Source organism: Ciconia boyciana, chromosome 4, assembly GCF_034638445.1.
Source record: "Ciconia boyciana chromosome 4, ASM3463844v1, whole genome shotgun sequence".
NCBI classification, from domain to species: Eukaryota; Metazoa; Chordata; class Aves; order Ciconiiformes; family Ciconiidae; genus Ciconia; species Ciconia boyciana.
Genome location: NC_132937.1, coordinates 102,725,892 through 102,740,704, shown reverse-complemented (window position 1 = coordinate 102,740,704; position 14,813 = coordinate 102,725,892). Strand labels below are relative to the sequence as shown.

General features: G+C 53.6%; 1 protein-coding gene across 3 annotated transcripts; it reads left to right on the top strand.

Annotated features, from left to right (window-relative positions):
* The first annotated feature begins 4,652 nt into the window (after nt 1-4,652).
* EMC4 (ER membrane protein complex subunit 4) lies at nt 4,653-6,452 on the top strand. 3 transcript variants are annotated; one of them, XM_072860957.1, is made up of 5 exons: nt 4,653-4,672; nt 5,048-5,147; nt 5,308-5,461; nt 6,088-6,248; nt 6,368-6,452. In XM_072860957.1, the coding sequence occupies exons 2-5, from the start codon at nt 5,139-5,141 to the stop codon at nt 6,401-6,403; spliced, it is 360 nt and encodes a 119-aa protein (XP_072717058.1). In that variant the 5' UTR covers nt 4,653-4,672; nt 5,048-5,138; the 3' UTR covers nt 6,404-6,452. The 3 variants fall into 3 exon arrangements, with proteins under 3 accessions (XP_072717058.1, XP_072717057.1, XP_072717059.1); XM_072860956.1 differs by lacking the exon at nt 4,653-4,672 and adding an exon at nt 4,843-4,959; XM_072860958.1 differs by lacking the exons at nt 4,653-4,672; nt 5,048-5,147 and adding an exon at nt 4,865-4,959.
* The last annotated feature ends 8,361 nt before the right edge of the window (nt 6,453-14,813 follow it).

Here is a 14,813-nt window from a genome sequence, read left to right as displayed (position 1 = left end):
ATCCCAGCAGTGAGTTGGCTCTGAGGCTCAGTGCCTACTCATGAGCTTTGAGCCTTGACCTTTAACTCCTGACCTATGACCTTTGGCCCTTGATTTTCCAACTTTTGAAACATGTCATTTGGTGCTCGATTACTTACTCTTGACCTTTGATCCTTGAGTTATGACCTTTGACACACATAATTTGTCACTTGGCTGCTTGTGAACCTTGACCTATGACCTTTTCCCTTTAACCCTTGACCTTCAGCCCTTGAAAAACATGATTTGACACTTGATCATTTGCTTGTGACCTTTGACCCTTGACATATGACCATTGAGCTTTGACCCTTTATTTTTTTCACCCTTGAAACATGACATTCAGCGTTTGTTTGTTTCCTCATGACCTTTGACCCTTGACCTTTCACCCTTTAAACACTTCATTCGCTGCTTGATCACATACTTGTGACCTGTCAGCTTTGGTCTATGGCCTTTGACTTTCAACTTTTGCCTTTGATCTTCAACCCTTGAAATGTGTTGTTTGCTGCTTGAATGCTTACTTGTGATCTTTGATCCATGATATATGACCTCTGACCCTTGAAAACTGTCATTTCAGTCCCTGAAAAACAGGGACAGGGAGCCGGATAGAGATGTAGAATGAAAATTTAAAATGCGACGAGGTACAAGAAATGCAAGAAAAAAATCAAAAATAGGGACAGGGAGCCAGATGCAGACATAGAATTAAAATTTATAATGTGATGTGTTACAAGAAACACAGGAAAAATTAAAAAAAATACAGACAAGGATATGGTTAGAGGGAGATGTAGAAATAAAATTTTAAAAGCGACAGGGTACCAGAAACATAGGCAAGAATTAAAAAATAGGGACAGGGAGCCGGATGGAAGATGTCGAAACAGATTTTCCAACTCGACATGGTACCTGAAACCTAGGAAAGAATCAAAAAGTAAGGACAGGGAGGTGGACAGAAGGAAACATAGAATATTTAAAAAGCAGAGGGGTAAAAGAAACACAGGCAAGAATTACAAAAAAGGGAGCAGGAGCCAGTTAGAGAGAGACACAGAAAAAATTTAAGAAGTGACAGGGTACAGGGCAGAGTTGGCAGAAGAGGAAAAAGTTTTTGGGAACCAGACAGGTAGCTGGGCAGGCAGAGAGGAAGATGGAGGCAGGGACAAGCAGGGAAGAAGGCAGAGATGTGGAGAAGGGTGGCAGAGATCTGCTGCAGCCACCAATTCTGCGCACGCCCCACACAGGGCTGCTGTGACCAACTAAACTCCAGCCCAGCCAAAACCAACGCAGCCTCCAACCCGTATCCCACCACAGTGGTGTCATGCTCAGGTCCCACCCTGTATATACATCACCAGCCACCACCTCCTTCCCATCCTGTGATAGCTATGCAGGTATCAGTCCCTTAGTCTACCTAAATTGTCCTTCAAACATCCATAAAATTTCCATCAAACATCAATAAATTGTCCACAAAACATCTGCTGTGGTCATCTCAGGACAGGAGAGGTGGCACTGGGCCACTGAAGACAGCTCAGGTGGGGTCACAGCTGCGCGTCCATGGCTTCCTGCCCAGCTCCTCCTCCACCAGTTTGGGTGGCTCCTGTTAAGGCGCTTCCTACCACATAAGGAAGTGTGAGTTGCAGCACCTTCAAGACACCTCCATTGTTGTGTCCATACTGTGGCCCTTGGCACCAGGCCATGGGGTTTAATGTCACAGCAAACTCCTCCTGGCCTCTTCTCCCAGGGGAGTTGTCCACAGGTCAGCAGGCCTTCGGGGTGTAGCTGCTCTGGCGGGGACCTCTCCACGAGGTGAGCACAGGAGATGGGGGGGAGGTGAAACAGGAGATGGGGGGAGGTGAAACAGGATAAAGGATGGGAGAGAGGGGGGCAAAGGGGACAGGGGGAGGGACAGGGGGACTGAGAAAGGGGGTGAGGGACAGATGGGAGTGGGGAGAAAAACACGGAGTAGGGCAGAGGCAGGGACAGGGAGAAGGACACAGCAGTGCTGGGGGGTAGGGCGGGGGCAGAGGAGAAACAGAGGGAGAGGGAGAAAGGACCAGGTGAGGAAGGCGAGAGGGGGATGGTGAGAGGGGAGAAAAGGGACAGGGAGGAGGAAAGGGATGGGGAAAAGCGATGGGTTGGGGGTGAGAGAGAAAATGAAGAGGAAGAGGGCAGGACAGGGGGATGGGGGAGGCAGGAGGAGGGGGGAGAGAGAGAGGGAGAGGGGCAGGGAGCAGGGAAAGACAGGACGGCAAGAAGCACAGAGGGGTGTGTCGTGGAGGCTCACAAAATCAAATTAGGCAAGTGATAAACAAAACAAACTTCATTTGAACCAAAATTGTTTAGCAGAAAACTAACTAGAAACAAGGCTTATCAAAATCGTTCAGCACCCTGACAACATCAGTAAACCACAGGTTCAGGATAACGTACAAAGAATTAATACTGCACAGCCGGCCTTAGAAACAAGGATCCAAAATGCGCGCAATCACTCACCCACGAGACGAGGGTTCTCAATCTGGAGGAGTCTCCTTCGGCAGCATCCCAACCCAAGGGGAGAGTCGACTGCAGACCCACTGCTCTGAGGAGGACCGACTCAACTTGAGCTCTGGCAGGGCTCCATTTACACCCTGGTCGAATCTGACCTGTGGTCAGTTCTGACTGGCTGAAGGCCTCAACTTCTACTCCTCGCCCCGGGTGTGTACGTGCCGGTCAGCAGCATCCCGCAAAGGTGCAAAAGTAAGAGCACGAAAAGTAAGGACCCAGCGGTGCTAATGCCCCCGGTGTTTTATCACAGCAAGTGCACCTGCCACGGGGCAGGAAGAGGGGGATACAGGGTGAGGGAGAAGGACAGAGGAGCCAGAGAGGAAGAAAGGTACAGAGAGGAGGGTGGAGAGAGGGAGGGGGGGGAAAAAAAAAAAAAAAGAAATCAAAAAACAACCCCAAGTTAAAAAAAACAAAGAACCGAGAAATCATAATACTGCGCTAAAAATAAAAAAGCAAGAACAAAGGTCAAAAAACCTAGAAATCACCCCCCAGAAATAAAAATAAAAATAAAAAAGGTCAAAAAACAACCCCTAAATTAAAAAAAAAAAATCAAAATTACCTCCCCAAGAACGAAAACAGATGCAAAAAAAAAAATCAAAAACCCCCAAGAAAAAAAACACCCCAAGGAAAAAAAAGAAAAAAAGCAACCCCAAGAAATCTAAATAATCCAAGAAATTAAAATATCTCAAGAAATTAAAAATTAAAATTTAAAATAACCCACAAGAAAATAAAGGGGGAAAAAAAGAAAAAAATGAAAAAACACCGCAAGAAATCAAAACAACCCCATTGTGAATGGGCAATTTAAACCACTTAAAGAACCACTGTCAAAGGTATTAGCAAAAGTGGTTTTATTGAAATATGATGTTGTAAAAGTACAACTTAACAAAGTTTGATGGCAAGGTTCACTCTATTACTGCACTGCACAATAATTTGACCAATGATTCAAAACTTCCAAGGCAGAGTCAAAGTTACCAAGACAAAACCAGTTACCATAACACAAAGTTATGCACAGTATCAGTCGCTTACCAAAGATCTGCCATTGGTAAAAGGTCTCTCAGCCTCGAGGAGCAACCTTGAGAGGTGTCCCAGCTCAAGGGGAGATCACCGCCATGCAGCCAGGCTGCCTAGCAGGGAGAGCTCAAAGAAGGCTCACTTAGGCTGTCATAGTTGTGGGATAAAGTGGTTGGCTCATAGCCAAATTATGTGTGATGGAAAAGGTATGCATGGGACCCCTTGTACCTCACTTAATAAGTGAGTCTTGAAAAAGCCACCCGCTATTCATGTGTCAATTGCATGATCAGTGTTCCAAGCTCATATGCATCGATGCTCACTGTGTCACTCTATTCCTTTGTGGGTTCTCAGAGAACAGATCAGGACCAGAGGAGTTCTTGGCCTGGCCATGGCTCAGGCCTTTACCTCCTTTGAAGCCTGTACCAAACTACCACCAGTCTACTTCAGGAGTCCAGTGCATCCGTCACACGCCCCAAGAAATAAATTAAAAAAAAAACAACAAAACACCCCCAGGAAATGAAAATATGCCCTGCAAGAAGTTTAAAAAAAAAACAAAAAACAAGGGAAAAACAAACCCCACTCCCTATAAGTCAAAAAAACCACAGACACCAGAAATAAAAAAATTAAAATCACTCCCAGGAAATTTAAGAATAAAACAAAGGAAAAACCAACCCCAATAACTTAAAAAAAAGGAAAGAAAAACCCAAATCCAAAAGGACCAAAAACCCCAAAACCCAAAGGGACGCGGAAAGGAGGGAGGGCGGGCAGGGGGAGAAGGAAGAAGAAGAGAGCAGACTGCGGGAAGCAGGCAGGAGGCAGCAAACAGGATGCAGCAGGCAGGACCGGGCAGCAGGCAAGGAAAAGGAGCTGACCGTCCCCTCCGATCCGCTTCGCCCCCCGCCCCCCAGCAGCCGCCACCACGCTGTATCCGCGCATGCGCTAAGGGGTGGTCGGAGCGTCCGCGCGTAACCGACTCCGGCGGAACCCAAAGCGCCGCACCGCGGTTCCGGGGGGGAACGGCCCGGGAGGGGGGCTGTGGGGCGCGGGGGTGGTGTGCGGCTACTGTGGGGTTGCTGTGAGGAAGGAGGCTGCTGTGGTACGCGGAGTTGCCATAGGGCTGGTATGGAGCTACTATGGGGTTCCTATGGGGTTCGTATGAGGCTGCTATGGGGCAGGGCATTGCTATGACGTTGCTATGGCGTTGCCATGGGGCAAGCCGTTGCTATGGTGTTGCTACGGGGCAGGGAGCTCTGTGCGGAGCCCTGGGTGCCTAGGGCCCCCTCACGTGACCCTCCCGCGTGACCCCTCCCCTCCCCGTTCGGGCGCTCGCAAAATGGCGGCGACGGCAGCGGTTCGGGGGCGGCGCTTCAAGTGGTCGTTGGAGCTGGCGGCGGCGCCGGGGGGGCGGTGAGGCCTGGGGGACTTGGGGGGGGAGGGAAATCTGGGGGGTCCAGGGGTCTCTCCGGGCTCACCTGCCCCCTTCTATCCCCCCCAGGCCCCGTGGAGCCGCCGAGGGCCGCGGGCCGCTGGGGTTCGCCGAGCGGCAACTAGGGGAGGGCGGCGTCCACGAAAGCGACAAAATCCTCATGGAGAAGGTGGGCGGGGGGGGACCCGGGGAGGAGGATGGGAGGGGGACAGCCCCGGACGCCTGGGTTCCTCATGGGGGGGATGGTCCCTGTCCCAGATGCCTGGATCCTGTACAAGGGCGGTCCCCCCCACACATCCCGGATGCCTGGGTCCCCTCTTTCCCTGCAGCGCTGCTGGGACGTGGCACTCGCGCCGCTGAAGCAGATCCCCATGAACCTGTTCATCATGTACATGGCCGGCAACACCATCTCCATCTTCCCTGCCATGATGGTCTGCATGATGGGCTGGCGCCCGCTGCAGGCCCTCATGTCCCTCTCCGCCAGTGAGTACAACCCCACGCTACAGCCCCATGCGAGTGACAGCTCCCTGGGTGTCCCCCCACAGCCATCCCCTGCTGCACGACAGTGGCCCCACATACCTGCAGCAGTCCCCTGCCCTGCATCTCCCCCTGCAACAGTCGTCCCCACGTATCCCCCAACAGTCATCCCTACAACAGTCCCTGGTATGCATGTCCACCTGCAACAGTTGCCCCATGCGTCCCCCAGCAGTTGTCCCTATGACAGTCACCCCCACATCAGTTGCCCCACATGTCCCCAGACAGTTGCCCCCATGTCAGTTGTTCCCATGTTCCCACCAACAGTCATCCCCACATCACTTGCCCCCACACATCCCCCTACAGTTGTCCCTATGACAGTTGCCCCCATATCAGTCACCCACACACACCCCTCAACAGTCACCCCTATGGCAGTCACCCCCATGTCGGTCACTCCCACACGTCTTCCAACAGTCACCCCTGTCCCATCTGCTCTGTGCCTTCCCCACCGCTCTCCCCTGTGATGCTCCCCTGCCACTCCACACCATCATTACCCCTGGTCCCCCACCGTGCCAGGTGTGTGGCATGTGGGCGACAGTGATAGGTCCCCCTGTCCCACCCTGTCTGCTCCGCAGCACTGAAGGCGCTGGAGAGCTCAAGCCGGCGGGCACTGCAGGGGCTGGTGTTCCTGGTGGGCAACGGGCTGGGGCTGGCGCTGGCTCTTTACAAGTGCCAGGCCATGGGGCTGCTGCCCACCCGCCCCTCCGACTGGCTGGCCTTCGTCGCCCCCCCACAGGTGCGCCCAGACACTGGGGTCCCTCTGCCCCACCCCTCCTCCCCCAGATGCCAGGGTTCCCCCTGGCCTGGACACCAGGGTCCTCCCACTCACGCCCTTTCTCTCTCTTCCTTTGGCAGCGGATGGAGTTCACTGGGGGGGGCCTGATCCTGTGACCCAATGTGCCCATCCACCAATAAAGGCAATGGCAGGCTGGTGATGTTATTTTTGGGGGGAGTTATGAGGGTTTGGGGGCTCAGCCCAAGGAGGCACCGGGACGGATCAGAGCGAAAAGTGTTTATTGGTGGCGCGTGCTGGGAGCACTGGGGTCTGTACTGGTAGTGCTGGGGCCCATGCTGGGAGCATTGGGAATGCAGTGGAGGAGCACTGAGGCTTGTACTGGGAGTGCCCTGGGAGCCTTGGGGCCTGTACTGGGAACTTGGGGACCACACTGGGAGTGCACTGGAGCTGCACTCAGAGCCTTGAGGCCCATACTGGGAACCTTAGGGGCTGTACTGGGAGTGCACTGGAGCTGCTCTTGGAGCCTCAGGGCCCATACTGGGAGCCTTAGAGCCTGTACTGGAGCACTGGGAGCCTTGGGGCCCACACTGGGAATGCACTTGGAGCTGCACTTGGAGCCTCAGGGCCCATACTGGGAGCTTTAGGGTGCATACTGGGAACACTGGGAGTGCACTGGGAACCTTGGGGCCCATACTGGGATCATACTTGGGGAGCTGCAGCCTGGGCTGGCGCTGTACTGGGAACATTGGGGCTCATAGGATCTTTAACTGTAGCTCATGCTGGCATCATACTGGGAGCACTGGGCCCATGTTGGGAGTGTTGGGGCCATATTGGGATTCTACTGGAAGGGCTGTGACCCAGACTGGCATTGTACCGGGAGCATTGGTGCTATACTGGAAGCACTGGGCTCATACTAGGAGTGTGGCAGCACATACTGGGATCGTGCCTGGGGATCGTGCCTGAATATCATGCCTGAAGATTGTGCTTAGACTGGCATCATACTGGGAGCACTGATGCTATAGTGGGATCATACTCTTGGGAGCTGTGGCCCAGACTGGCGTTGTACTGGGAGCATTGGAGCTCATACTAGTACACTGGGCCCATAGTGGGATTGTGCTTGAAGACCTGTGGCTCAGGCTGGCATTGTACTGGGAGTGCTGGGCCCATACTGGGATGGCAATGAGCAAGCCAAGGCAGCACATGTGCGCTGCTGGGATGTACTGGGCCATACTGATACGCGCAGGGGCTGGGGCGGGGGGGGGTGTCCCTATCACCCACACCACTAGCTCCAGCCCCTGTGTCAGCACCTCCAGGAACTCCAGGTCTGACCCACGTCAACAGTCTGACCCATGGCTGCCCCCCAACTGCCCTCCACTGCCCTATAACTGTCCCCAATTCCCCACACCTGCCCCATAACTGCCCCCCAATTCTCCAAACTGCCCCACACCTGTCCAAGTACCCCATAACCGCGCCGAAGTGCCCCATAAGTGTCCCCCAGTTTGCTCCCCAGCTGCCCCTGCTGCCCCCTAACCCCTAACCACCCACAGATTCTCCCCACTGCCCCATTTTTGCTTTTTTGCCCCATTTTGGCCCCATTTTGCCTCAGTTTTCGATGGGTTTGCCCCATTTTTGCCTAGTTTGCCCCGTTTTTCCTGTTTTGCCCATTTTCACCACATTTCATCCTATTTCTTCTTGGTGTTGCCCCACTTTTTCCCGGTTTTCCCCCCATTTTTCCTGCTTTTGTCCCATTTGCCCTGTTTTGGCTTATTCTCCCCTTTCTTGCCCCAACCCCCATAACTGGCTGGTTTTGCCCCATGTTGCCTCCCTTTTGCCTTTTTTTCCCTGGTTTTGACCCATTTTGCCTTGTTTCTGCCCTGTTTCCTCCCTCCTGTTTCCCCATTTTCCCCCAATTCTCCACATTTCTCCTTTTCTTGTCTTTTCCATTATTTGCCTCTCTTTCTCCCTGTTTCTTCCATTTTTTCCTGGTTTGCTCCATTTCCACCATTTCTCCCCCTTGCCCCTGTTCCCAACCCATTTCCCCACATTTTTCCACATTTTCCCACAATTTCTCCATAAGTTTTCTCCTCTACTGTTTTCCCTTGGGTTTTGCCTGTTTCTGCCCCATTTCCCCATTTTACCCTGTTTTTTCCCCCATTTCCCCTGATTTTCTCCTGGTTTTCTCCCCACTTTTTGCCCATTTGTGCCCCATTTTTCCCTGTTTCATTTTTTCCCATTTTTCCCTTTCCCCTTGTTTTTGCCTCCATTTTCCCCATTTTCGCTCATTTTTGCCCCTATTCTTGCATTCCCCCCATTTTCCCCCAGTTCCCCCACACTTTTTCCCATTTACCCATTTCCCCATTTTCTACCATTTTTCCCATTTCCACATCTTTGCCCTCATTTCTTCCCCCATACCCCCATTTTCCCAATTCCCCGTCTTTTCCCATTTTTCCATGTTTTTTTCACATTTTCCCCCATTTCACCCTTTTTCCTGTTTTTTTACCCAATTTTTTCCTACTTTCTCCCAATTTTGCCCTGCTTGTTCCCCCATTTCCCTCCATTTTCCATTTTCCCCTGGTTCCCCCTCTCTTTTCCCCCATTCCACCCAGTTTTGCCCGTTCCCCCATTTCTCCTGCCATTCCATCTGCCAGCAGCACCAGCCAGCACACCACTTTGTTCTGCCACTCCGCCACACATATATTTCCCCTCCTCAGCGCCCACCAGTACGCACCAGTGCCCACTGGTGCTCCCCCCAGCATTCCCCCCCATCTCCCAGTATGGCCCAGAGCCTCCTCGTGCCTCCCAGCACAGCCCACAGCCCCAGAACCTCCTCCCCAGTATGCACCAGTGCCTCCCAGCACCTTCCCAGTATGGCCCAGAGCCTCCCCATGCCCCCCAGGATGGCCCAGAGCCCCAGATCCATGCCTCCCAGTATGCACCAGTGAATCCCAGTATGGTCCAGCACCATCCTAGTGTAGCCCAGCACCTTCCCAGTATGGTCCAAAGTCTCCCAGTGACTCCCAGTACAGCCCAGACCCCCAGACCCCTGCCTTCTAGTATGGACCAGTGCCTCCCAGTGAGTCCCAATATGGCCCAGTGCTCTCCCCAGAACTCCCAGTAAGATCCAGGGCCCCACAGTGATTCCCAGTATGGCCCAGAGCTCCATCCCAGTATATCCCACTGCCCTCCCAGTGCTTCCCAGTACACTCCTATTCCTCCAAGTGCCCTCCCAGGCCACACCAGTCCTCCCAGTGGCACTCACAGGCTGGGGTCCTGGTGGGGGGCACCCCCTCCTCCTCCCCCCCCCCATGCTGGGGGCCTGCAATGGGGTGGGGCCTCCCTCTGACATCATCAGTGGGGTCACATATGATGTCACACCTCATTACATCACCCCTGCTGTGGCATGTCATGGTGTGTCACTGTGTATCATGTCCCACCTCCCCTCCTGGAGTGGAAGCAAACGGCAGCCCCGGGTCCCCACCCCCTCCCCAAGTGTGGTATCACTTGGTGTGATGTGATGTCACGCCCCATGACATCATCCCTGCCATGGCATGTCATCATGTGTCACCTTGTGTCATGTGTGTGTGTGTGTATGTGTGTGTGTGTCCCTGGACCTGGGGGCATGCAGCAGCCCTGTGTCCCTGCCTCTCCCAGGTGTGATGTCATGTGATGCCATGTGACATCATCTGACATCATGTGATGATGTCAATGTGATTTCACTTGTGCAAGCCACATCTGGCATAGCATTTGGGAGCACAGCTCCATCATCAGTGTACACTTATAGGTGTACACCAAGACGTCAAGCTGCGAGAGGGGACACCCTGGTGCGGGGGTGCTCACCAGCATGACGTGGGTCTGGGTGGGCAGCCCCTCCAGCAGGTGACAGCCTCCACTAGCCCCGCCCTGTAGCCCCGCCCATTGCTCAGCCGCCCCCCGCGGCCCCACCCCAGCAGGACAGCCACCTGGGGCCACTTAAACCTGCGACAAGAGGGGCAAGAGCCCACAGGCCTCGCCCCCTCCTGCCTGGCTCCGCCCACCAGTCCACATCCCCTCCCAAAATGGCTGCCTCCCCCCCCCCCCCTCCCCCCAGTCCCTCCTCCCCTCCCCAGTTGCCCTGGCCCAGGAGGCCCGGCCATTCCAAGATGGCCACCCCCACCCCAGGAGTCCCTCCTCCCTCCCTGGGTGGTCTTAAGTGAGGAAGCCCTGCCCTCAACTAGAGGGCCCGGCCCCTTTCAAGATTGCCATGCCTCCCCACAGACTTCTTCCCTCCCTAATTGAAGACAACAATTGAAGACAATAACAGAAGACATCTTCCCTCCCTAATTGCCCAGGCTGATGAAGCCCCGCCCCTCCTACCAGGCCACGCCCATTCCCTCAGCAGGCCACGCCCATTCCACCAGGCACCCCCAAGGCCCCTCCTCTCTCATTAGGCCCTGCTCACCCCATAGGCCACGCCTCCTTCCCCGGGAAGCCCCTCCCCTAGGGACATCACCCCACAATTCCCCTGAGGCCCCGCCCACTTAACCATGCCCTGCTCATGTAGCCACACCCATCACCTAGCTACACCCCTCCCATGACTATGACCGCTTCCCATGTGGCCACGCCCCTTCCCCTCCAGCCTTGCCCTGTCTTTGCAGGCTCCCACAGCCCCGGGGCCCAGTCGCACCCCCTCCGTGGCACGCCCCGTCCCCGCCAAGCCCAACCCCTTAAAGGGCCCTGAACCACCAGGAGGATCTCAGCGGCCCAGAGGTCAGTGGCAGTGGCGCAGGTGGCACTGAGGAAGGTGTAGAGCCCCCACAGTCCCCCCTGCCTCAGCACCCTGTGCCCCTGACAGCAGCCCAGGGGCAGCCCCCTGCCACACCCACTCATTATGTTAGCCAAGCGTGACCCTGGCTTGACCCTAGGCCCGACCTGCGACCCCCCCTCAGGGTCATTAGGCTGGTTCAATGCAAATAACACCAAATAAAGTCATAATGGAATCAGTTTTGACAGCTGACACAAAGCCTGTTTCTGTAATGTTTTATAAGGAATGGAACAGTGTGACAGAGGTTGGTGGTTGTATACCTGTTGTGGTAGGCATTTGTTTGCAGCAGTGGCTGGTAATACCTCATTTTCAAAACAAGGGATAGCTCTGTGAGTGATGGAAGCCCTGCCACGGTCACCTCTTTGTTTGCTCAATTCATTTTGCTTGTTCTTATTTTCTGTCCTGTTCTTATTATTCTATATTTGTCTGTTGTCTCTCCCGAGTATTGTTACCTGCATTCTTGCACAGCTATCCATCCCTTCACCTGTTCCACCTTTTTTCTTACAAAAGTATTTGCCTTCTGCCATGCATCCTTCCAGCAATGTACAGGCCCTTCTCCCACTCCTGCATCTACTGGATTATGTGCAGGCGTGAGTATTTTCTCCCTTTCTCTGCTCTTCTCCACTATTTCCAATCTCTGTGTCAAGTACTGTGTCCCAACAGCCCTTGTAGTTGCCAGCTATCCCTGCAAGGTACTAAATACTTCTTACTCATTTTAAACCTCGGCGCTGCCATCTCCTCCATATGTCATCTTCATTTTACCTTGCAACTCTGAGTCAAAGAAAACAGATCGTAGTATAGCTGCTTCTCAAATGTACAATTCCTTTTGCCTTGGAAATCCCTCTGTCTGTGAGTTGCAAGTTGTATATGTTTAAAGTTTTAATGATAAGGTACAAGGAGGCTGTCTTATCGTGATTAGACTATCGGGATTAGATTATCGGGATCAGGTAATAAGGCGGGTGCAGAAGGCCCGTTGCCAAAACCAAAATCATCATCCTCATTATCAGTTTTCGTTGTACACCGCTTTTCAGTGAGCTCAATCTCTGAGTCTGGGTGTGTATGCTCTTGCTCTAGCTGTTGTAAAGCCAAGGTCTAAGGTTTCTCATTGTTGCAGTAATTGGCTGTTAACACAACTATAAGATTCAAAGGCAGCTGCTCCTGCTTCTGCATTCTCAGCTTTCTGCAAAGCATTTTGTAACTCAACTTGAGCTTCCTGCCTGCAAGTCTTTAGTAAAGTGCCTGCAGCTGCCAATGCCTATGTGAAAAGCCCAGTGAAAGGTCCCTTGCTTTACATACATGAATTTCCTGCACTCCTGAAATTCTGCTCACACCGTTTCCCAATCAAAACAATTTTCAGTCACCCAGTTCCTGTCCCACCCATGCATTTTCCATCCCTTATCCTCTTGCCATTTTTGCTTTTCTTCCACTGCCTCATCCTAAGCATCCATGGCCTGTGTATTTTACGGAATCCCACTTCTGACACCAATTACTGTAATGACCTAAAGGATTACGTAGCCATTAGGATCTTTACATACCCACAGGCCAGGTAACTCTTGAGGTCGTGATATGAATGCTCCTGTGTTCTTTGCTCTCTTCTTTCCTGGGTTCTGGCCTCTGATGGGAGCAGCAGAGCAGTTTCTGGCAAAGAGGTGTTAAAGGAGAAGCCACTGCCCAAGCATTCACACACCATTCAGGGAGTTGCACACACGCTACCCGAGACTTTAACTGCTAGGACCTGAGTCCCTTCACAGTGGCAGCTCCACTGAGCTGACAGGTGCCCCTTTTCAACTCCTCGCTCACACACACACTCACTATTGGGCACTTCCTCTTCCCTCTGGCTCGACCTTAGGTTTCCCAAAGCAGAGTTTCCAATACGACATATGCCAGACTAATTTATTGATTGGTACAGCAGTGAAAATGGGGGTGAAAACAGCAGCTTAGCTGCCCACCAGGGTTAAACCACAACAGACCCTTAAATATATTGGGTATGAATATATTAAAGTCACAGGCTATTAAGACTGTTAGGCACTTGGGTGACCATCAGAGCCAGAACCCCTTAGTCTCTACAGATGAAATACCAGCGAAGGAGTCTACTACTTTCCTATTACAGGCTGCACCTAGATTACCTAAAAGTCCCTTAACTCAGGTATGACAATATAATATTAGCCTTGAAGCCATACTAGCCATAACTACTCTTATTCAGGATTTAGAATGATGGGATATTATTCAGAAAACTCATTCCCTGTATAACTCCCACATGTGGCTGTCCATAAGCCTAACAGCACCCGGTGTTGGGCAGTAGGTTATCCTCAACTGAATTAAAATACTGGACACTTACACACTGCCTTCCTATCTATCACGGATCTTATTTTTTCTATAGAGTGAACAGCCCATCCTTGGATGGCTGACCTCGATATAAAGCATATGTTTTTCATGGCCCCATTACAACCTGAGGATCAACAGAGATTCGCTTTTACCCAGGGCAGAATACAGTACACTTTTACCCGATCACACCAAGGATTCAAACATAACCGTACATTGTCACATCAGGTTTTAGCTAAGGAATTACAAACAAGTCCCACAGTAACAAGGGGTGATAGTATATCAATATATAGAATTAATTGAAGGGAATTCTCCCAAGAAGGATCAAAGAATGTGTGGTGGCATCCTAGCCCATCTGGCAGGTAAGGGGATTATCATCCCTGAGGCTAAATGACAGGGATCTAGCCAAAAGGTTAAATTTTTAGGCATAACTTGGCAAGATGGCAGATGGTATATTCCCTCTGATACCTTACCTCTCTGGCGCCAGCAAATTTATTTAAAATACTAACCACTTTAAACACTACAAGCTGTCAGACTGGCAGCATTGCACATTCCCAAAACTGGACAGGAGCATGTCTAACTTGGAACTGCAGCGCTTTTGGGTCTTGAGGTGGTACATGCCCTCCAAAGGACTCGGGCATGCTAAATTACAGGCACCCATGGAGGAGATGGTACCATCCAGGGAGCGACTGGGGAAGCGCTCAGAAACACATGCTTTTTTCCTGTGTCCTCCTCTGCACCTGCTGCATCATTTCAGGGAGGGGGATGGGCAGTCTGGCAACGCTGCTCACCAAGGAAGAAGAGCCCGTGGTAAAAATTCGCCCAGAAACCTCCCACAGCCGGCCCCGTCCCAGCACCCAATGATCCCCGACGGCACCGGCGGGTGGCAGCGGGGGAAGCGCCGTGCGCGTCCTGGGCTCCCCAAGGCCCGGCGGGGCGGGCGGCGGCGGGGCGCGGCAGCTGCACTCACCGAGCTGGCCCTCGCTGTCGTGCGCCTTGCGGCGGCGGTGGCCGCCGCCGCCGCCGCGCGCAGGAGCTGCTGTACGAGCGCTCGCCCGTCGGAGCTGCAGACCGCGCCGGCCACCTTGCAGACGCAGACCCCCCGAGCCCTCGGGGCCGCGCCGGGGCCGCCGCCGGCTGGCGCACACCCGTCCCGGCCGGCAGCGCGGCCCCCCGCGCCCCCACGGCGCTACGGCCGCCGCAGCGCTCGCCCTCGGCCCCCAGGCAGAGCGCGCAGCACCCGCAGGCGCCCCGCGTCCGCACCTCGGGCGCCGCGCAGGCCGCCGGCGGGCACCTTTCCGCCTCACAGGGCCCGCACTCGCCCGCCGCCGCGGCCACGCCCGAGCCTGGGGCCGGGGCCGGAGCCGGGGCCAGGCCCGGCGGGGGCAGCAGCGGGGGCAGCAGCAGCGGCGCCGGGGGCGCGGGCATGGTGCGGGCTGGAG